Below are 21691 nucleotides of genomic sequence, written 5' to 3'. Positions count from 1 at the left end.
TACAATCATACTGGTTGTTTTATTGACATAATAAGTCAAGGATTCCAAACTCATAACATGGCTGTTATTGCACTTTCAGACTTCCGATATTCTTCATTTGATAAAGATTCATGCAAGATATGGCTAATATCAACACTATAGTGTTTTGGAGTTGCTGAACACACACACGCCCCTGTACACACTATGGCTATGTATCCACGCAAAAGCTACACAATTCATGGTCATGTATGGCTTATACATCATTATCATACACAACAGGAGTGCAATTCCAATAACATTTTTACAGGAGTGCAATTACAACTAAGGTTGTGCATAACATACTGCAATAAATTTACAACTGTTGTCTCTCCCAACTACATAGTGATTTTAAAGCTGTGAATAAAATTGGTAGTGTCAGGAAGGAGGAGGAACTACTTATTGCTCAGTCGTCTACGATTGGTTTATGACTCCGTTATGTAAAAAAAAAAAAAACTGTATCCTTAATTTCTAGGATAGTCGTTGCAAAGCGGTCACAGTATCCAGAGTGAAGACGGGGATATTTCAGATAACTCACTATACTTTTACTTTGTGTACCTGCAACACACTACTTCTGAACTGGGTAGTACTAAAAACAGTCAGCTATTTTTATTTTTAAATCCACACTTCCCTTCCATAACCCAGCCTCTCAGTTCCAGGTGTCTTTCCTATATAAGCCATGCAAAGCATTTACAACGTAGTGCAAGAATCTATTAAGGTTAAGGCAAAGTAATGGGTGGTCTGGTTGTTAAGGTGAGAGGAGACGACACATACATAGTCTGGTTGTTAAGGTGAGGAGACGACATGTAGCTGGTCTGGTTGTTAAGGTGAGAGGAGACGACATGTAAGACTAGGACAGCTGTTAGAATGAAAAGTGAGCAGCATAGTTCTCTATTGGTCAGAACTCCAACCTAAAACATCTGTGTGATTAATAACCAGTTAGGATTCGATCCATATTAGTGTTGGCAGCATGACACATCCGTATATAGTTTCAATCTGTGCCGACTAAGATCAGCTGTGTAACCACTTGTCAATTTTACATAATAATAAACAGAATTTCTATGGTTATATTGATTAATAATCACATACGCTACTGTCCATATATACGATGCTATCCATTGCATGTCTTTGTAGTAGTGTCATAATATTGTGATTGAGCTATGCACTTTATAAACTAGCTCTAACTGCTAGCATCGTACGAACTATACTGATCTCACAAGCTTACATTCTGTTTTGCTACAATGTTTTTTTTTTCGCTACCGTGTAGCTCGCCAGATCGGTCTGGTTTGTACGAGGCTAATCTAATTGCAAAGCTAGTGGTGTCATTTCTGCTTCCCTTAGACACACTTGAAATCGCTCTCCTACTCAATAAAATCAGTGATCTGTGTTCTGCGTGTCCACCTGAGGACTTTTCACACTACTGAGCCAAACCAGCCCAGTTTTTGTTTCTGGGTTGGGTTATCTGGACAGTGTAAAAAAGGGTACTGGTGATCTTGTAGCTCCTGTCTTCTATCCCAGGGGTCGTGTTCAGTAGGCATGAAACGGAAGACAGCGTCCCTAAACGAGTGGTAATATCTGAACTTATCCAATACGAAGCGCTTGCAAAACATGGTCCGTCGAGCAAAAAAAAAACATTTTTGCTACGGTGTGCCCTAATGAACATGACCCAGGTCTAACGATGACGTCTCCTCTTGTCTGTCTTCTATCCCTGGTCGGTGTCTGTGAGGTAGAAGCCCAGCTTGGCCACAGTCATCTCCCGCCGTAGACGTGTCACCTCCCAGAACATCTGCTCCGCTGGGGGTCAGGGGTCAAAGACATTAGGGTTTCAGAATACCAGACAGATTTGCGGTCTACATTGACAAAAGAGGAATGTAATGCCAGTGTCACCATTACTGTTAAAAATGGGTCCATTGTTGACCTCAGTGTTTATCTGTTAAGAGGAAGGACGTCACACTTACCATCATGTCTGACCAGGCCCTGCTGAATGTAACGGATATAGGTGAAGAAATTACACACAGCTGTGATCTGGAGGGGTTGGAAATGAGAAACGGGATTTCACAACTTCAAAATAAAAGGTTCTCTCACGTAGGCCTACACGATAAAAGTATTTATGAACACAAAAAGGTAGCCATATTGATCTGTCTATAGATGTTGAGGATGAATGAATGTTATGCATCAATGTTTAGCATGCATAATGTTGTTTAAATGATTAGAAATACAACAAACATGGGTAGGTACCCGTGCCCTGCTGGAGGGAGAGATGTAGTAGTAACTCTCTCGGTCTCCAAGTTTGATGCGATGCTTACAGGACCGGGACATGCCGCTCAACGCACACTTCCTGTCAGAGGCAGAGAAACAAACACTACTCGCTCATTTATCTATGGAACTCTATGGGCCAGTTTCCAGACCTCATTCATCTATGGAACTCTATGGGCCAGTTTCCAGATCTCATTTATCTATGGAACTCTATGGGCCAGTTTCCAGATCTCATTCATCTATGGAACTCTATGGGCCAGTTTCCAGATCTCATTTATCTATGGAACTCTATGGGCCAGTTTCCAGATCTCATTCATCTATGGAACTCTATGGGCCAGTTTCCGGACCTCATGCATCTATGGAACTCTATGGGCCAGTTTCCAGACCTCATTCATCTATAGAACTCTATGGGCCAGTTTCCGGACCTCATTCATCTATAGAACTCTATGGGCCAGTTTCAGGACCTCATTCATCTATAGAACTCTATGGGCCAGTTTCCAGACCTCATTCATCTATGGAACTCTATGGGCCAGTTTCAGGACCTCATTCATCTATGGAACTCTATGGGCCAGCTTCCGGAAATTCATCTATGGTCCGGTTTCCGGACCAAATTAAGACTAAGACTCCTTAGTATTTGTTGCCCAAGAGCAGGCTTATTCTGGGTCTGTGAAATTGGCCCTACGTGTAAACGATATGAAAATGTCATTGTTAGTTGTTTAACATTAGAAACAATAATGAACAAAGCGTGGTCTGACCACTGGAACAAGACATGCTTGCCTGGTTAGACAAAGTGTTAAGAGGACATTCTGACGAAGAAGAGCGACTAAGGATTAGTATACAGTAGGTACCATGTATACAGTACTATACACAGTCACACCATAGAAACAAGTCATTTTTTTGTGGAAAAGGAAAGTAAATCAAACGATTGGCTCCTAAAAAGTAACTTACGTTTCTACTGCTGCTCTCAGGCCACTGGGGGAAAGAATTCAATCAAAGTGTGAATAGGAAGCATGCGGTGAAGCAATGTAGCCCATTGAGTCAATCCATTAGCACTCAGAAAACCCGAAACAGATTTGAAGAGAAAAACCAATCTATTATAAAGTCAGACTAATCCCCCCCCAAAAAAAACACAAGCTATAGACAGAACTTACTGATGGGTTCTGACTTCTAAACTTGAAATATTGTTAAATCATCCGGTATCCTATGGAAATGAGGGCCACAGTCTGGTTTCTAAACCAGAAATGAATGGGTATCTGTAGGAGGAATGTATATGTTGGAGTCAATTAAGCTGGGAATGTACTGAGTTGAAGGAAAGATAAATCACATGGTTGCAGTCACTGATAAGGATGGAGAGATGTGGATTAGTGAGGAATGGGGGCCGAGGTCACATTAAGGGAGAAGGAACAGTTTATTACCTGCATCACTTTACATTTTTATTGCTAGGCAGGAAGTTATGTTTAAAGGAGGAGACTTCACCTAAATTGCCTTTTGTCTGTTCAGTTGTCTTGACTCAGTGGGTGAATAAACTTGGGTTTTGAGTTTTACTAATCGTCCGTGAGTTTTTACTCGGTTCACTTAGAACCTAACACTATATAAAACCCAATTTTGAAGTCAACAACATTGGGCGTGGACACGGTGGGAACATGTGGGTCTGAGCAAGTGTGATGTCATTCATGTTTGTGGAAATGTAAACAATAAGTTGTTTGTTGTAAAATAAAAAGACCAATCAAGTTCCCATAATTTGTCATGGATATTCATCATAGAAGACAGGTGTAGTCACCAAGAGGAGAGAAACCGTTTTAATTTGAGCATGAATAGGCAGTGAATAAGAGGTGACAGAGGTAGAACGAGTGATGGGAGTGATGCAGATGTGATTATCGTTGTCAAGAACAACAAAAAAACATGAACCAGACTACATTTCCTGTGGAAAACAACCCTGTAAAAAACGTTGACTGATAACTCACTTGGGCCCGCCACACTCTATGGCGTTGGCTTTGACCATGGGTACGGCGGACACGGCCACCGGTTCGATGGTCAGCGAGTTGTTCTCCACTGCATTCTGCACCGACTGAGACAACTGTTGACAGAAGAGCATTAATAAAAACAAAGACATAAACAGACACGTACGTAGACGTATAGAATATAGAATCTATAGAATATAGACATTGATTCTTGTGACTGACTTGTTTCATATGCATTTATACTTGTCAGTTGTGAATTGTGTCACTATGGATTTATTGTCTAATCTGAATGTTACAGATGAAGTTCCCTCTCAGAAAAATAACATTCCATTCTGGTACGAGTAGCTGTGCCGTTCCATTCTGGTACGAGGAGCTGTGCCGTTCCATTCTGGTACGAGGAGCTGTGCCGTTCCATTCTGGTACGAGGAGCTGTGCCGTTCCATTCTGGTACGAGGAGCTGTGCCGTTCCATTCTGGTACGAGGAGCTGTGCCGTTCCATTCTGGTACGAGGAGCTGTGCCGTTCCATTCTGGTACGAGGAGCTGTGCCGTTCCATTCTGGTACGAGGAGCTGTGCCGTTCCATTCTGGTACGAGGAGCTGTGCCGTTCCATTCTGGTACGAGGAGCTGTGCCGTTCCATTCTGGTACGAGGAGCTGTGCCGTTCCATTCTGGTACGAGGAGCTGTGCCGTTCCATTCTGGTACGAGGAGCTGTGCCGTTCCATTCTGGTACGAGGAGCTGTGCCGTTCCATTCTGGTACGAGGAGCTGTGCCGTTCCATTCTGGTACGAGGAGCTGTGCCGTTCCATTCTGGTACGAGGAGCTGTGCCGTTCCATTCTGGTACGAGGAGCTGTGCCGTTCCATTCTGGTACGAGGAGCTGTGCCGTTCCATTCTGGTACGAGGAGCTGTGCCGTTCCATTCTGGTACGAGGAGCTGTGCCGTTCCATTCTGGTACGAGGAGCTGTGCCGTTCCATTCTGGTACGAGGAGCTGTGCCGTTCCATTCTGGTACGAGGAGCTGTGCCGTTCCATTCTGGTACGAGGAGCTGTGCCGTTCCATTCTGGTACGAGGAGCTGTGCCGTTCCATTCTGGTACGAGGAGCTGTGCCGTTCCATTCTGGTACGAGGAGCTGTGCCGTTCCATTCTGGTACGAGGAGCTGTGCCGTTCCATTCTGGTACGAGGAGCTGTGCCGTTCCATTCTGGTACGAGGAGCTGTGCCGTTCCATTCTGGTACGAGGAGCTGTGCCGTTCCATTCTGGTACGAGGAGCTGTGCCGTTCCATTCTGGTACGAGGAGCTGTGCCGTTCCATTCTGGTACGAGGAGCTGTGCCGTTCCATTCTGGTACGAGGAGCTGTGCCGTTCCATTCTGGTACGAGGAGCTGTGCCGTTCCATTCTGGTACGAGGAGCTGTGCCGTTCCATTCTGGTACGAGGAGCTGTGCCGTTCCATTCTGGTACGAGGAGCTGTGCCGTTCCATTCTGGTACGAGGAGCTGTGCCGTTCCATTCTGGTACGAGGAGCTGTGCCGTTCCATTCTGGTACGAGGAGCTGTGCCGTTCCATTCTGGTACGAGTAGCTGTGCCGTTCCATTCTGGTACGAGTAGCTGTGCCGTTCCATTCTGGTACGAGTAGCTGTGCCGTTCCATTCTGGTACGAGTAGCTGTGCCGTTCCATTCTGGTACGAGTAGCTGTGCCGTTCCATTCTGGTACGAGTAGCTGTGCCGTTCCATTCTGGTACGAGTAGCTGTGCCGTTCCATTCTGGTACGAGTAGCTGTGCCGTTCCATTCTGGTACGAGTAGCTGTGCCGTTCCATTCTGGTACGAGTAGCTGTGCCGTTCCATTCTGGTACGAGTAGCTGTGCCGTTCCATTCTGGTACGAGTAGCTGTGCCGTTCCATTCTGGTACGAGTAGCTGTGCCGTTCCATTCTGGTACGAGTAGCTGTGCCGTTCCATTCTGGTACGAGTAGCTGTGCCGTTCCATTCTGGTACGAGTAGCTGTGCCGTTCCATTCTGGTACGAGTAGCTGTGCCGTTCCATTCTGGTACGAGTAGCTGTGCCGTTCCATTCTGGTACGAGTAGCTGTGCCGTTCCATTCTGGTACGAGTAGCTGTGCCGTTCCATTCTGGTACGAGTAGCTGTGCCGTTCCATTCTGGTACGAGTAGCTGTGCCGTTCCATTCTGGTACGAGTAGCTGTGCCGTTCCATTCTGGTACGAGTAGCTGTGCCGTTCCATTCTGGTACGAGTAGCTGTGCCGTTCCATTCTGGTACGAGTAGCTGTGCCGTTCCATTCTGGTACGAGTAGCTGTGCCGTTCCATTCTGGTACGAGTAGCTGTGCCGTTCCATTCTGGTACGAGTAGCTGTGCCGTTCCATTCTGGTACGAGTAGCTGTGCCGTTCCATTCTGGTACGAGTAGCTGTGCCGTTCCATTCTGGTACGAGTAGCTGTGCCGTTCCATTCTGGTACGAGTAGCTGTGCCGTTCCATTCTGGTACGAGTAGCTGTGCCGTTCCATTCTGGTACGAGTAGCTGTGCCGTTCCATTCTGGTACGAGTAGCTGTGCCGTTCCATTCTGGTACGAGTAGCTGTGCCGTTCCATTCTGGTACGAGTAGCTGTGCCGTTCCATTCTGGTACGAGTAGCTGTGCCGTTCCATTCTGGTACGAGTAGCTGTGCCGTTCCATTCTGGTACGAGTAGCTGTGCCGTTCCATTCTGGTACGAGTAGCTGTGCCGTTCCATTCTGGTACGAGTAGCTGTGCCGTTCCATTCTGGTACGAGTAGCTGTGCCGTTCCATTCTGGTACGAGTAGCTGTGCCGTTCCATTCTGGTACGAGTAGTTGTGCCGTTCCATTCTGGTACGAGTAGCTGTGCCATTCTGTACGTACAGTTGAAGTCGGAAGTTTACATACATACACTCAATTAGTATTTGGTAGCATTGCCTTTAAATGGTTTAACTTGGGTCAAATGTTTCGGGTAGCCTTCCACAAGCTTCCCACATAAGTTGGGTGAATTTTGGCCCATTCCTCCTGACAGAGCTGGTGTAACTGAGTCAGGTTTGTAGGCCTCCTTGCTCACACACGCTTTTTCAGTTCTGCCCACAAATTTTCTATGGAATTGAGGTCAGGGCTTTGTGATGGCCACTCCAATACCTTGACTTTGTTGTTCTTAAGCCACTTTGCCACAACTTTGGAAGTATGCTTGGGGTCATTGTCCGTTTGGAAGACCCATTTACAACCAAGCTTTAACTTCCTGACTGATGTCTTGAGATGTTGCTTCAATATATCCACATAATTTTCCTGCCTCATGATGCCATCTATTTTGTGAAGTGCACCAGTCCCTCCTGCAGCAAAGCACCCCCACAACATGATGCTGCCACCCCCGTGCTTCACGGTTGGGATGGTGTTCTTCAGCTTGCAAGACTCCCCATTTTTCCTCCAAACATAACAATGGTCATTATGGCCAAACAGTTCTATTTTTGTTTCATCAGACCAGAGGACATTTCTCCAAAAAGTACGACCTTTGTCCAAATGTGCAGTTGCAAAGTGTAGTCTGGCTTTTTATGGCGGTATTGGAGCAGTGGCTTCTTCCTTGCTGAGTGGCCTTTCAGGTTATGTCGATATAGGACTCGTCTACTGTGGATATAGATACTTTTGTACCGGTTTCCTCCAGCATCTTCACAAGGTCCTTTGCTGTTGTTCTGGGATTGATTTGCACTTTTCACACCAAAGTACGTTCATCTCTAGGAGACAGAACGCGTCTCCTTCCTGAGCGGTATGACGGCTGCGTGGTCCCATGGTGTTTATACTTGCGTACTATTGTTTGTACAGATGAACGTGGTACCTTCAGGCGTTTGGAAATTGCTCCCAAGGATGAACCAGACTTGTGGAGGTCTTGGCTGATTTCTTTTGATTTTCCCATGATGTCACCAAAGAGACACTGACTTTGTAGGTAGGCCTTGAAATACATCCACAGGTACACTTCATATTGACTCAAATGATGTCAATTTGCCTATCAGAAGCTTCTAAAGCCATGACATAATTTTCTGGAATTTTCCAAGCTGTTTAAAAGGCACAGTCAACTTAGTGTATGTAAACTTCTGACCCACTGGAATTGTGATTTAGTGAAATAATCTGTCTGTAAACAATTGTTGGAAAAATGACTTGTGTCAAGCACAAAGTAGATGTCCTAATCGACTTGCCAAAACTATAGTTTGTTAACAAGAAATTTATGGAGTGATTGAAAAACGAGTTTTAATGACTCCAACCTAAGTGTATGTAAACTTCCGACTTCAACTGTATGTACAAAAAAACACAAAAAGGTACATACCTCAGATTTGGTGAAGGAGAGACAGGGGCTGATGTCCTCTCTGTAGATACGGCCCAGGAAGGCTGACGTTCTATCCAAACTAGGGCTGTCTTTCCAGGTCAGGAACTCTGCATACAGCACGTTGTCCATCTGAGGACAGGAAACACTGTATAATTGTAATGAGAAATTATTTTTATTAAATTATTTTCCTGTATGTGATTTACTGTGTATATAAATTGATATGTAATAAACATGATTGTATTTGCAGGAAGACTCAGACAGATGCATTCCCTTGGGTAAGGGAAACAGCAGTTAACCAGGTATATTTAAGTAAGTAGTTGTCATTCGTTAGTTTATAATCATCTGTTGCAACTTAGTATTGATGTTCCTACCTTTGACCTGTTAAACTGCCAGTATCAAATGTCTGCCAGTATTGAATGTTATGGTTAAAGTTTGCTGCCAGACTGTTAATGTATCTGTGACCCCGTGTGATTCTAGAGCAGCTGTTGTCTTCCTACAAGCCTCTCTCACTGGTGTGATTCTAGAGCAGCTGTTGTCTTCCTACAAGCCTCTCTCTCTGGTGTGATTCTAGAGCTGTTGTCTTCCTACAAGCCTCTCTCTCTGGTGTGATTCTAGAGCAGCTGTTGTCTTCCTACAAGCCTCTCTCTCTGGTGTGATTCTAGAGCAGCTGTTGTCTTCCTACAAGCCTCTCTCTGGTGTGATTCTAGAGCAGCTGTCGTCTTCCTACAAGCCTCTCACTGGTGTGATTCTAGAGCAGCTGTTGTCTTCCTACAAGCCTCTCACTGGTGTGATTCTAGAGCAGCTGTTGTCTTCCTACAAGCCTCTCACTGGTGTGATTCTAGAGCAGCTGTTGTCTTCCTACAAGCCTCTCACTGGTGTGATTCTAGAGCAGCTGTTGTCTTCCTACAAGCCTCTCTCTCTGGTGTGATTCTAGAGCAGCTGTTGTCTTCCTACAAGCCTCTCTCTCTGGTGTGATTCTAGAGCAGCTGTTGTCTTCCTACAAGCCTCTCTCTCTGGTGTGATTCTAGAGCAGCTGTTGTCTTCCTACAAGCCTCTCACTGGTGTGATTCTAGAGCAGCTGTTGTCTTCCTACAAGCCTCTCTCACTGGTGTGATTCTAGAGCAGCTGTTGTCTTCCTACAAGCCTCTCTCTGGTGTGATTCTAGAGCAGCTGTTGTCTTCCTACAAGCCTCTCTCACTGGTGTGATTCTAGAGCAGCTGTTGTCTTCCTACAAGGCTCTCTCTGGTGTGATTCTAGAGCAGCTGTTGTCTTCCTACAAGCCTCTCTCTCTGGTGTGATTCTAGAGCAGCTGTTGTCTTCCTACAAGCCTCTCTCACTGGTGTGATTCTAGAGCAGCTGTTGTCTTCCTACAAGCCTCTCTCTCTGGTGTGATTCTAGAGCAGCTGTTGTCTTCCTACAAGCCTCTCTCTCTGGTGTGATTCTAGAGCAGCTGTTGTCTTCCTACAAGCCTCTCTCTCTGGTGTGATTCTAGAGCAGCTGTTGTCTTCCTACAAGCCTCTCACTGGTGTGATTCTAGAGCAGCTGTTGTCTTCCTACAAGCCTCTCTCACTGGTGTGATTCTAGAGCAGCTGTTGTCTTCCTACAAGCCTCTCTCTGGTGTGATTCTAGAGCAGCTGTTGTCTTCCTACAAGCCTCTCTCACTGGTGTGATTCTAGAGCAGCTGTTGTCTTCCTACAAGGCTCTCTCTGGTGTGATTCTAGAGCAGCTGTTGTCTTCCTACAAGCCTCTCTCTCTGGTGTGATTCTAGAGCAGCTGTTGTCTTCCTACAAGCCTCTCTCACTGGTGTGACTCTAGAGCAGCTGTTGTCTTCCTACAAGCCTCTCTCTCTGGTGTGATTCTAGAGCAGCTGTTGTCTTCCTACAAGCCTCTCTCTCTGGTGTGATTCTAGAGCAGCTGTTGTCTTCCTACAAGCCTCTCACTGGTGTGATTCTAGAGCAGCTGTTGTCTTCCTACAAGCCTCTCACTGGTGTGATTCTAGAGCAGCTGTTGTCTTCCTACAAGCCTCTCTCTCTGGTGTGATTCTAGAGCAGCTGTTGTCTTCCTACAAGCCTCTCACTGGTGTGATTCTAGAGCAGCTGTTGTCTTCCTACAAGCCTCTCACTGGTGTGATTCTAGAGCAGCTGTTGTCTTCCTACAAGCCTCTCTCTGGTGTGATTCTAGAGCAGCTGTTGTCTTCCTACAAGCCTCTCTCACTGGTGTGATTCTAGAGCAGCTGTTGTCTTCCTACAAGCCTCTCTCACTGGTGTGATTCTAGAGCAGCTGTTGTCTTCCTACAAGCCTCTCTCTCTGGTGTGATTCTAGAGCAGCTGTTGTCTTCCTACAAGCCTCTCTCACTGGTGTGATTCTAGAGCAGCTGTTGTCTTCCTACAAGCCTCTCTCTCTGGTGTGATTCTAGAGCAGCTGTTGTCTTCCTACAAGCCTCTCTCTCTGGTGTGATTCTAGAGCAGCTGTTGTCTTCCTACAAGCCTCTCTCTCTGGTGTGATTCTAGAGCAGCTGTTGTCTTCCTACAAGCCTCTCTCTGGTGTGATTCTAGAGCAGCTGTTGTCTTCCTACAAGCCTCTCTCTCTGGTGTGATTCTAGAGCAGCTGTTGTCTTCCTACAAGCCTCTCACTGGTGTGATTCTAGAGCAGCTGTCGTCTTCCTACAAGCCTCTCTCTCTGGTGTGATTCTAGAGCAGCTGTTGTCTTCCTACAAGCCTCTCTCTCTGGTGTGATTCTAGAGCAGCTGTTGTCTTCCTTCAAGCCTCCCTCACTGGTGTGATTCTAGAGCAGCTGTTGTCTTCCTTCAAGCCTCCCTCACTGGTGTGATTCTAGAGCAGCTGTTGTCTTCCTTCAAGCCTCCCTCACTGGTGTGATTCTAGAGCAGCTGTTGTCTTCCTTCAAGCCTCCCTCACTGGTGTGATTCTAGAGCAGCTGTTGTCTTCCTACAAGCCTCCCTCACTGGTGTGATTCTAGAGCAGCTGTTGTCTTCCTACAAGCCTCTCTCTGGTGTGATTCTAGAGCAGCTGTTGTCTTCCTACAAGCCTCTCTCTGGTGTGATTCTAGAGCAGCTGTTGTCTTCCTACAAGCCTCTCTCTCTGGTGTGATTCTAGAGCAGCTGTTGTCTTCCTACAAGCCTCTCTCTCTGGTGTGATTCTAGAGCAGCTGTTGTCTTCCTACAAGCCTCTCTCACTGGTGTGATTCTAGAGCAGCTGTTGTCTTCCTACAAGCCTCTCTCTCTGGTGTGATTCTAGAGCAGCTGTTGTCTTCCTACAAGCCTCTCTCACTGGTGTGATTCTAGAGCAGCTGTCGTCTTCCTACAAGCCTCTCACTGGTGTGATTCTAGAGCAGCTGTTGTCTTCCTACAAGCCTCTCACTGGTGTGATTCTAGAGCAGCTGTTGTCTTCCTTCAAGCCTCTCTCACTGGTGTTTCCATGACATTTGGTACTGTGTGGTTAATATATAAGGAAGGCTTTATCCTAAAATTGATTAAATAACAAATTTTCCTCAATCTACACGCAAAAACAGGGTTTAAGACATTTTTGCAAATGTGTAAAAAAAAATATCTAAAACTGAAATACCTTATTTACATAAATATTCAGACCCTTTGATATAAGACTCAAAATTGAGCTCAGGTACATCCTGTTTCCATTGACCATCTTTGAGATGATTTTACAACTTGGAGTCCACCTGTTGTAAATTCAATTGATTGGACATGATTTGGAAATGCACACACCTGTCTATATAAAAAGGTGCCACAGTTGACAGTGCATGTCAGAGCAGAAACCAAGCTAGAGGTCGAAGGAATTGTCCGTAGAGCTCCGAGACAGGATTGTGTCGAGGCACAGATCTGGGGAAGGGTACCAAAAAAATGTCTTCAGCATTGAAAGTCTGCAAAAACACAGTGGCCTCCATCATTCTTAAATGGAACAGGTTTGGAACCACCAACTCTCTTCCTGCAATTGGGGAAGAAGGGCCTTGGTCAGGAAGGTGACCAAGAACCGATGGTCACTTTGACAGAGCTCCAGAGTTCCTCTGTGGAGATGGGAGAACCTTCCAGAAGGACACCCATCTCTGCACCACTCCATCAATCAGGCCTTTATGGTAGAGTGGTCAGACGGAAGCCACTCCTCAGTAAAAAGGCACATGACAGCTCGCTTGGAGTTTGCCAAAAGGCACCTAAAGACTCTCAGACCATGAGGTGAGAAAATTATTGTTGTCTATCAACAATGACAAGCCACTGGGGTCTGACAATCTAGATAGAAAATGACTGAGGATAATAGCAGACGATATTACCACTCCTATTTGCCACATCTTCAATTTAAGCCTACTAGAGAGCATGTGCCCTCAGGCCTGGAGGGAAACTAAAGTCATTCCTACAGCAGGGACTGGGAGACTAGTCAGGATCGAGGGAAAAATGAACGGAGCAAAGTACAGAGAGATCCTTGATGGAAACCTGCTCCAGAGCGCTCGGAACCTTAGAGTGGGGTGAAGGTTCACCTTCCAACAGGACAACAACCCTGAACACACAGCCAAGACAACGCAGGAGTGGCTTCCGGACAAGTCTCTAAATGTCCTTGAGTGGCCGAGCCAGAGCCCGAACATCTCTGGAGAGACCTGAAAATAGCTGTGCAGTGACAATCCCCATCCAACCTGACAGAGCTTGAGAGGATCTGCGGAGAAGAATGGGAGAAACTCCCCAAATACAGGTGTGCCAAGCTTGTAGCGTCCTACCCAAGAAGACTCAAGGCTGTAATCGCTGCCAACGGTACTTCAACAAAGTACTGAGTAAAGGGTCTGAATACTTATGTAAAACGTGAACAGTTTTTTAGTTGTAATACATTTGCAAAAATGTCTTTAAACCCTGTTTTTGCTTTGTCATTATGGGGTATTGTGTGTAGATTGATGAGGTTAAAAAAAACAATTTAACCCATTTTTAGAATAAGGCTGCAACGTAACAAAACGTGGAAAAAGTCAAGGTGTCTGAATACTTTCCCGAACGCACTGTAGTCACACTGTAAAAAATAATCCAGGCAACATCACTCCGTAGAGGAAAGATAGACATTCACTCACATATGAATTGTATGGTGTATTATTCAGCTTTTCTGTACTTTGTAAGCACATGAACAAATACATTTCCCCCCTGGATAATAAAGTGGATCTAAACTTACTCAGACCGAATAAAACTGACTCATCAACCGCTAGACACTGATCACACAGTAAAGTAGGGAAGGAATAACGACTATAGAAATGGCTGCATATCCACAGCTTCCCAGCCCGCCAATGGCTAAGCTTCCCAGCCCGCCAATGGCTAAGCTTCCCAGCCCGCCAATGGCTAAGCTTCCCAGCCCGCCAATGGCTAAGCTTCCCAGCCCGCCAATGGCTAAGCTTCCCAGCCCGCCAATGGCTAAGCTTCCCAGCCCGCCAATGGCTAAGCTTCCCAACCCGCCAATGGCTAAGCTTCCCAGCCCGCCAATGGCTAAGCTTCCCAGCCCGTCAATGGCTAAGCTTCCCAACCTGTCAATGGCCCTGTAATGAAGCCCTTTTTATATAATTTGTTGTCACAGAGTTTTCCCAGTAACCCATCCCTTAGTCTCTTCCAGTTCACCTCACCTTCGGTATGAAAGCCTGTGGAAAGAGGCCAACAGAAGGTGGAGCATGAAAGCCGTTTGCACGTTCAAACAGAGGAGATTTGAAACCGAAAGGCAATAATCTTCCAGTGGTGCCCACATGGGATAGAGTCATTTCAACCAAATTATATATTTTTTTTTAAACCATTTATTAAAAAAAATTGTCTGAAGTATCAATTTTCTAAAATATAGTACACAAGCAAAGCTAGCACCGTAAATTAGCTTACTCTGGATAATTTGAGCTTCTGAAGAGGGATGGAGGTTGGTAGATTTGTTTATTTTTTTTAATCAACGTCTACGCACAGCCAATCAACCAGCAGAAGATGGCAATCAGCACTCCAATCAAAAATCAAATCAAACCTACTTTTCCAATATGAACTCTGGCTCTGGAGAACAACGTGAGGGAAGCCGAGGCTACCCCGTCCCAGAACTCAAAGAGCAAGCAGAAACACAGTGGCAAGGGAAAAAGTCCCTGGAAGGAAGAAACCTTAAGAGGAACCATAGGGGTGTGAGTTACCTGTCGGCTGAGAGAGCGTGGCCCCTCCCCGTTCTCTGCCCAGTAGGGTTCATAGGTCACAGAGATCGAGTGGCCCGGAACCAGACACAAAATCAGAGAGAGGAGTGCAGGAACCGTAGGCTGAGAGAGAAGAGGATGGAGGGAAGGAGAGAGAGAGAGAAGAGGATGGAGGGAAGGAGAGAGAGAGAGAAGAGGATGGAGGGAAGGAGAGAGAGAGAGAAGAGGATGGAGGGAAGGAGAGAGAGAGAGAAGAAGATGGAGGGAAGGAGAGAGAGAGAGAAGAGGATGGAGGGAAGGAGAGAGAGAGAGAAGAGGATGGAGGGAAGGAGAGAGAGAGAGAAGAGGATGGAGGGAAGGAGAGAGAGAGAGAAGAGGATGGAGGGAAGGAGAGAGAGAGAGAAGAGGATGGAGGGAAGGAGAGAGAGAGAGAAGAGGATGGAGGGAAGGAGAGAGAGAGAGAAGAGGATGGAGGGAAGGAGAGAGAGAGAGAAGAGGATGGAGGGAAGGAGAGAGAGAGAGAAGAGGATGGAGGGAAGGAGAGAGAGAGAGAAGAGGATGGAGGGAAGGAGAGAGAGAGAGAAGAGGATGGAGGGAAGGAGAGAGAGAGAGAAGAGGATGGAGGGAAGGAGAGAGAGAGAGAAGAGGATGGAGGGAAGGAGAGAGAGAGAGAAGAGGATGGAGGGAAGGAGAGAGAGAGAGAAGAGGATGGAGGGAAGGAGAGAGAGAGAGAAGAGGATGGAGGGAAGGAGAGAGAGAGAGAAGAGGATGGAGGGAAGGAGAGAGAGAGAGAAGAGGATGGAGGGAAGGAGAGAGAGAGAGAAGAGGATGGAGGGAAGGAGAGAGAGAGAGAAGAGGACGGAGGGAAGGAGAGAGAGAGAGAAGAGGACGGAGGGAAGGAGAGAGAGAGAGAAGAGGACGGAGGGAAGGAGAGAGAGAGAGAAGAGGACGGAGGGAAGGAGAGAGAGAGAGAAGAGGACGGAGGGAAGGAGAGAGAGAGAGAAGAGGACGGAGGGAAGGAGAGAGAGAGAGAAGAGGACGGAGGGAAGGAGAGAGAGAGAGAAGAGGACGGAGGGAAGGAGAGAGAGAGAGAAGAGGACGGAGGGAAGGAGAGAGAGAGAGAAGAGGACGGAGGGAAGGAGAGAGAGAGAGAAGAGGACGGAGGGAAGGAGAGAGAGAGAGAAGAGGATGGAGGGAAGGAGAGAGAGAGAGAAGAGGATGGAGGGAAGGAGAGAGAGAGAGAAGAGGATGGAGGGAAGGAGAGAGAGAGAAGAGGATGGAGGGAAGGAGAGAGAGAGAAGAGGATGGAGGGAAGGAGAGAGAGTAGAGGATGGAGGGAAGGAGAGAGAGAGAAGAGGATGGAGGGAAGGAGAGAGAGAGAAGAGGATGGAGGGAAGGAGAGAGAGAGAAGAGGATGGAGGGAGAGAGAGAGAGAGAGGTGGATGGAGGGAAGGAGAGAGAGAAGAGGATGGAGGGAAGGAGAGAGAGAGAAGAGGATGGTGGGAAGGAGAGAGAGAGGAGGATGGAGGGAAGGAGAGAGAGAAGAGGATGGAGGGAAGGAGAGAGAGAAGAGGATGGAGGGAAGGAGAGAGAGAGGAGGATGGAGGGAAGGAGATAGAGAGAAGAGGATGGAGGGAAGGAGAGAGAGAGAAGAGGTCCGGGAAAGGCAATGAGCAAGTGAAAGAAAAAGAGAGAATCAAGAAATAACCCCATGATATGGAGACATGGAGAGGAAGAGGATGATATGGAGACATGGAGAGGAAGAGGATGATGAAAGGATGCAGGAGGTGAGGAGAGAAATGGAGAGAGTGATGAAAGGATGCAGGAGGTGAGGAGAGAAATGGAGAGAGTGATGGAAGGATGCAGGAGGTGAGGAGAGAAATGGAGAGAGTGATGAAAGGATGCAGGAGGTGAGGAGAGAAATGGAGAGAGTGATGGAAGGATGCAGGAGGTGAGGAGAGAAATGGAGAGAGTGATGAAAGGATGCAGGAGGTGAGGAGAGAAATGGAGAGAGTGATGGAAGGATGCAGGAGGTGAGGAGAGAAATGGAGAGAGTGATGGAAAGATGCAGGAGGTGAGGAGAGAAATGGAGAGAGTGATGAAAGGATGCAGGAGGTGAGGAGGTGAGGAGAGAAATGGAGAGAGTGATGAAAGGATGCAGGAGGTGAGGAGAGAAATACATTCACAAGGGTTATAGTGGGAAGCAGTAGAAGAGTTAGTGCAGAAACAAGCATTGAATTGTTGTCCATATCTGTAGATCGCTGTTAGTGGTCACAGTAGGTCGATTGATTGAAAAGTTAAACCAAAAAGCAGACGCAAGATTAGATAGATTATGGCGCACACATTCTCAAAGTACATAAATACGCACAACGCAACAGTATGGCCGTGTCTGAAATCTGTCTTGACTACTAATTACTAAAAACGACATACTGTGTACTAATAATACTACATACACTAAATGACCAAAAGTATGTGGACACCTGCTCGTCCAACTTCTCATTCCAAAATCATGGGCGTTAGCAGCAAAGGGGGGACCAACTCCATGTTATAACAGCCTCCCCTCTTCTGGGAAGGCATTAACATGGAGTTGGTCCCCCCTTTGCTGCTATAACAGCCTCCACTCTTCAGGGAAGGCATTAATATGGAGTTGGTCCCCCCTTTGCTGCTATAACAGCCTCCACTCTTCTGGGAAGGCTTTCCACTAGATATTGGAACATTGCTGCGGGGGGGGGGTATCTCCTTCCATTCAGCCACAAAAGCATTAGTGAGTTCGGGCACTGATGTTGGGCGATTAGGTCTGGCTCGCAGTCGGCGTTCCAATTCATCCCAAAGGTGTTCGATGGGGTTGAGGTCAGGGCTCTGTGCAGGCCAGTAAAGTTCTTCCACACCAATCTCAACAAACCATTTCTGTATGGACCTTGCTTTGTGCATGGGAGAATTGTCATGCTGAAACAGGAAAGGGCCTTCCCCAAACTGTTTCCACAAAGTTGGAAGCACAGACTTGTCTAGAATGTCATTGTATGATGTAGCGTTAAGATTTCCCTTCACTGGAACTAAGGGGCCCGAACCATGAAAAACAGCCACAGAAGCGTGATTCATCACTTCAGAGAACGCGTTTCCACTGCTCCAGATTCCAACGGCAGCGAGCTTTACACCACTCCAGCTGACACTTGGCATTGTGTATGGTGATCTTAGGCTCGTGTGCAGCTGCTCAGCCATGGAAACCCATTTCATGAAGCTCCCGACAAACAGTTCTTGTGCTGACGTTGCTTCGAGGCAGTTTTGAAATCGGTAGTGAGTTTTCATCTGCATTGCTTGCTGTTTGGGGTTTTAGGCTGGGTTTCTGTACAGCACTTTGAGATATCAGCTGATGTAAGTAGGGCTTTATAAATACATTTGATTGATTGATTTTGCAACTGAGGACACGCTTCAGCACTCGTCGGTCCCGTTCTGTGAACTTGTGTGGCCTACCACTTCGCGGCAGAGCCGTTGTTGCTCCTAGTCGTTTCCACTTCACAATAACAGCACTTACAGTCGACCGGGGCAGCTCTAGCAGGGTGGCATCCTATGACGGTGCCACGATGAAAGTCACTGAGCTCTTCAGTAAGGCCCATTCTACTGTCAGTGTTTGTCTATGGAGATTGCATGGCTGTGTGCTCAATTTTATACACCTGTCAGCAACGGGTGTGTCTGAAATAGCCGAATCCACTCATTTGAAAGGGTGTCCACATTCTTTTGTATATATAGTGTACTATTTAGAGAGTACTGTCAAGTAAAAACGTATGCAGTAAGCAACAAATATCAACATACTACTCATTCATACGGCGAAGACAAGACAATCGCGCTTGTTCCCCGCCATTCGTTCATTTCTGTAGAGCACATCTCCTATTCTGGTTATCAGCTGCTGTCAAACCCACGTGGGAAGAGAAGAAGAGAAGGCAATACTTTTCCTCAATAAATTCTACTAGATGAAAAGCCCAGAGTATCGGCCTGTCTAGACTTTTTCCAGAGTCAGTAGAAAGGCCTCTTTAGTGTCCTAAGTTTTCATAACTGTGACCTTAATTGCCTGCCGTCTGTAAAGCTGTTGGTGTCTTAACGACCGTTCCACAGGTGCATGTTCATTAATAGTTTATGGTTCATTGAACAAGCATGGGAAACAGTGTTTAAACACTTTACAATGAAGATATTTGGATTTTTACGAATTATCTTTGAAAGACAGGGTCCTGAAAAAGGGACATCAATTTTTTTTTGCTGAGTTTACATTTAAATGTGTCTACTGTGTCCACAGTGTGTTCAGATCCCTTTTTCCTGCGCTATATTCAAATGCCAGTATGCATTCTACAAAATGGTGGAATAGGCAGAATATGATAACAACACAACAACAACTTATGGCAATAGCTAACTACTTTAGCCTTCTAGCCAGCTAACCTCTGTAGCTAACTACTTTAGCCAACTAGCCAGCTAACTTCTGTAGCTAACTACTTTAGCCAACTAGCCAGCTAACCTCTGTAGCTAACTACTTTAGCCAACTAGCCAGCTAACCTCTGTAGCTAACTACTTTAGCCAACTAGCCAGCTAACCTCTGTAGCTAACTACTTTAGCCAACTAGCCAGCTAACCTCTGTAGCTAACTACTTTAGCCAACTAACCAGCTAACCTCTGTAGCTAACTACTTTAGCCAACTAGCCAGCTAACCTCTGTAGCTAACTACTTTAGCCAACTAACCAGCTAACCTCTGTAGCTAACTACTTTAGCCAACTAGCCTGCTAACCTCTGTAGCTAACTACTTTAGCCAACTAGCCAGCTAACCTCTGTAGCTAACTACTTTAGCCAACTAGCCAGCTAACCTCTGTAGCTAACTACTTTAGCCAACTAGCCAGCTAACCTCTGTAGCTAGCCAGCAAGCACCACTAAAGGGATTGCAAACAGGTTACCATAACTCTAGCCAAACCCACAATTATTTTCTAAATATTAGCTAGCTGGTTAGCATTTATGAAGCCAGCAAACATGTTTCTTACACGCTTGGAACGTATTTCCTCTCACGTTATAGTGAAAAAGGTGCCTCTCTCCCAAAACACACGGTTTCTGGAGACTTGTGGGCGGAGTGCTAATGATTTTGCCCACTGTACGGCGCTTTCAGTAGCCTGAATGCGTCCAGACTGAGGAGAAATCCGCACACAATGCGACCAGATCTGAACACAATCAGACCACAATGCAACATTTGTGCTTCTAGACCCGTCTTTTTAATGTGATCTTCGTATTCTGATAGCAGAAGTCGATAAGTGTTTTCGCATACCCAAAAAGCTAACTATTTAGAACGCAATTGTGGGTATTTGGACACGGCCAGTGTGTAGTCTGAAAGCAGCTGGCCCCCTACCTCTTTGTCCTCTCTGACTGGCTGCAGGGAGACAGAGGGCGGGTCTAAGTTCCCACCAGGAGCCAATGGCAAGGCCCAGCTGGCGCTCTTGTTGCGCGTGTGTCCTCCTCCATGGCGGGGGCTGGCCCCCTTGGACCTCGTGCCCGGGGAGAGGAGCTGAGGGTGGGCTTGGCGGTTGGGGGAAGACGGGGTGGAAGTCAGGACCATGGTTTTCAGGGCTGACACCTCCGCCTGAAGGACATCAATCTGGGAAGAGACAAGAACACGGGGTTATAGACAGTAGTTATAGATTGTACCCAAACCCGACACACACACACACACACACACACACACAGACACAGACACAGACACAGACACACACACACACACACACACAGAGACACACACACACACACACACAGAGACACACACACACACACACACACACACACACACACACGTAGAGCAGCGTCCCTGGAGCAGGTTAGAGGTAAAGTGCCTTGCTCAAGGGTACAAAGGCATTAGGTGACAAATGGGATATTGATACCAGCAACCCTTCGGCTGCCGGCTCACTCACGACAAATTTTTCCATCAACCCCAGATTCTTATAGGTTTTTCCCGCATTAATCAGGTACAGGTAACCTGTGTGGCTTCTATTGGTTAGAGCTCGGCATGGTTGTGGGTTCAATTCCCGGCGGGATCACAGACTAACCTTGCCCTGAGCCTCCTTCAGCTGCTTCTCTGCTGCAGCTTGTTTCACGTTGGCTTCACGCACCATCTTGTGAGCTTCCTGGAGGACAAGAAGACAACCGTGTGTTACAACAACCATGCAGGGGCCACACTTCTCAATGTCACCATCACAGGGCAGATCAGTGTGTTACAACAACCATGCAGGGGCCACACTTCTCAATGTCAAGATGGACTGACACCATCACAGGGCACACCCAGGACAGATCAGTGCGTTGCAGGCTGTAGGACTCATTCCTGCCTCCCTCAGACTAGCCTCGATTCCAGGCTCCAGGGACTATGGTCACGCAAGACTAACCTCAAATAGACTGGCAGTGAGCTCTTCCAGCTCCTGCTCCAGCTGATCTCTGACCTGCAACAGACGCTCACACTCCTTATCCTTCAGCTTCAGCTCCTGGGAGAGGTGGAGGACAGGGGAGAGGTGGAGGACAGGGGAGAGGTGGGGGAGAGGTGGAGGACAGGGGAGAGGTGGGGGAGAGGGGAGAGGTGGAGGACAGGGGAGAGGTAGAGGACAGGGGAGAGGTAGAGGAGAAGAGGGGAGAGGTAGAGGAGAAGAGGGGAGAGGTAGAGGAGAAGAGGGGAGAGGTAGAGGAGAAGAGGGGAGAGGTAGAGGACAGGGGCGAGGTAGAGGAGAAGAGGGGCGAGGTAGAGGAGAAGAGGGGCGAGGTCGAGGAGAAGAGGGGCGAGGTGGAGGAGAAGAGGGGCGAGGTGGAGGACAGGGGAGAGGTGGAGGACAGGGGAGAGGTAGAGGACAGGGGAGAGGAGAGGTAGAGGACAGGGGAGAGGTAGAGGACAGGGGAGAGGTAGAGGACAGGGGAGAGGTAGAGGACAGGGGAGAGGTAGAGGACAGGGGAGAGGTAGAGGACAGGGGAGAGGTAGAGGAGAAG

The 21691-nt window shown here is 47.0% G+C and overlaps 1 protein-coding gene across 3 annotated transcripts in view; it reads right to left on the bottom strand.

Annotated features, from left to right (window-relative positions):
* Positions 1-21691, bottom strand: part of LOC120066509 (guanine nucleotide exchange factor for Rab-3A-like) — a 25424-nt gene continuing 3733 nt past the window's right edge. Inside the window, exons 2-10 of one of the 3 annotated variants that reach the window (XM_039017926.1) lie at positions 21103-21198; positions 20770-20847; positions 20079-20324; positions 8559-8687; positions 4236-4348; positions 3220-3243; positions 2254-2353; positions 1974-2040; positions 1-1809 (exon numbers count right to left, since the gene is read on the bottom strand). In XM_039017926.1, the coding sequence (XP_038873854.1) occupies positions 1718-1809; positions 1974-2040; positions 2254-2353; positions 3220-3243; positions 4236-4348; positions 8559-8687; positions 20079-20324; positions 20770-20835 (837 nt within the window). In that variant the 5' untranslated portion in view covers positions 20836-20847; positions 21103-21198 and the 3' untranslated portion in view covers positions 1-1717. Of the gene's footprint in view, positions 1810-1973; positions 2041-2253; positions 2378-3219; positions 3244-4235; positions 4349-8558; positions 8688-20078; positions 20325-20769; positions 20848-21102; positions 21199-21691 lie in introns of those variants that run through there. The other 2 variants (XM_039017927.1, XM_039017925.1) reach the window with 2 other exon arrangements.

The sequence above is a fragment of the Salvelinus namaycush genome, chromosome 21 (genome assembly GCF_016432855.1).
Source record: "Salvelinus namaycush isolate Seneca chromosome 21, SaNama_1.0, whole genome shotgun sequence".
Lineage (NCBI taxonomy): Eukaryota > Metazoa > Chordata > Actinopteri > Salmoniformes > Salmonidae > Salvelinus > Salvelinus namaycush.
The sequence above is the reverse complement of the archived record's forward strand: the minus strand, read 5'-3'. Positions and strand labels throughout refer to the sequence as shown.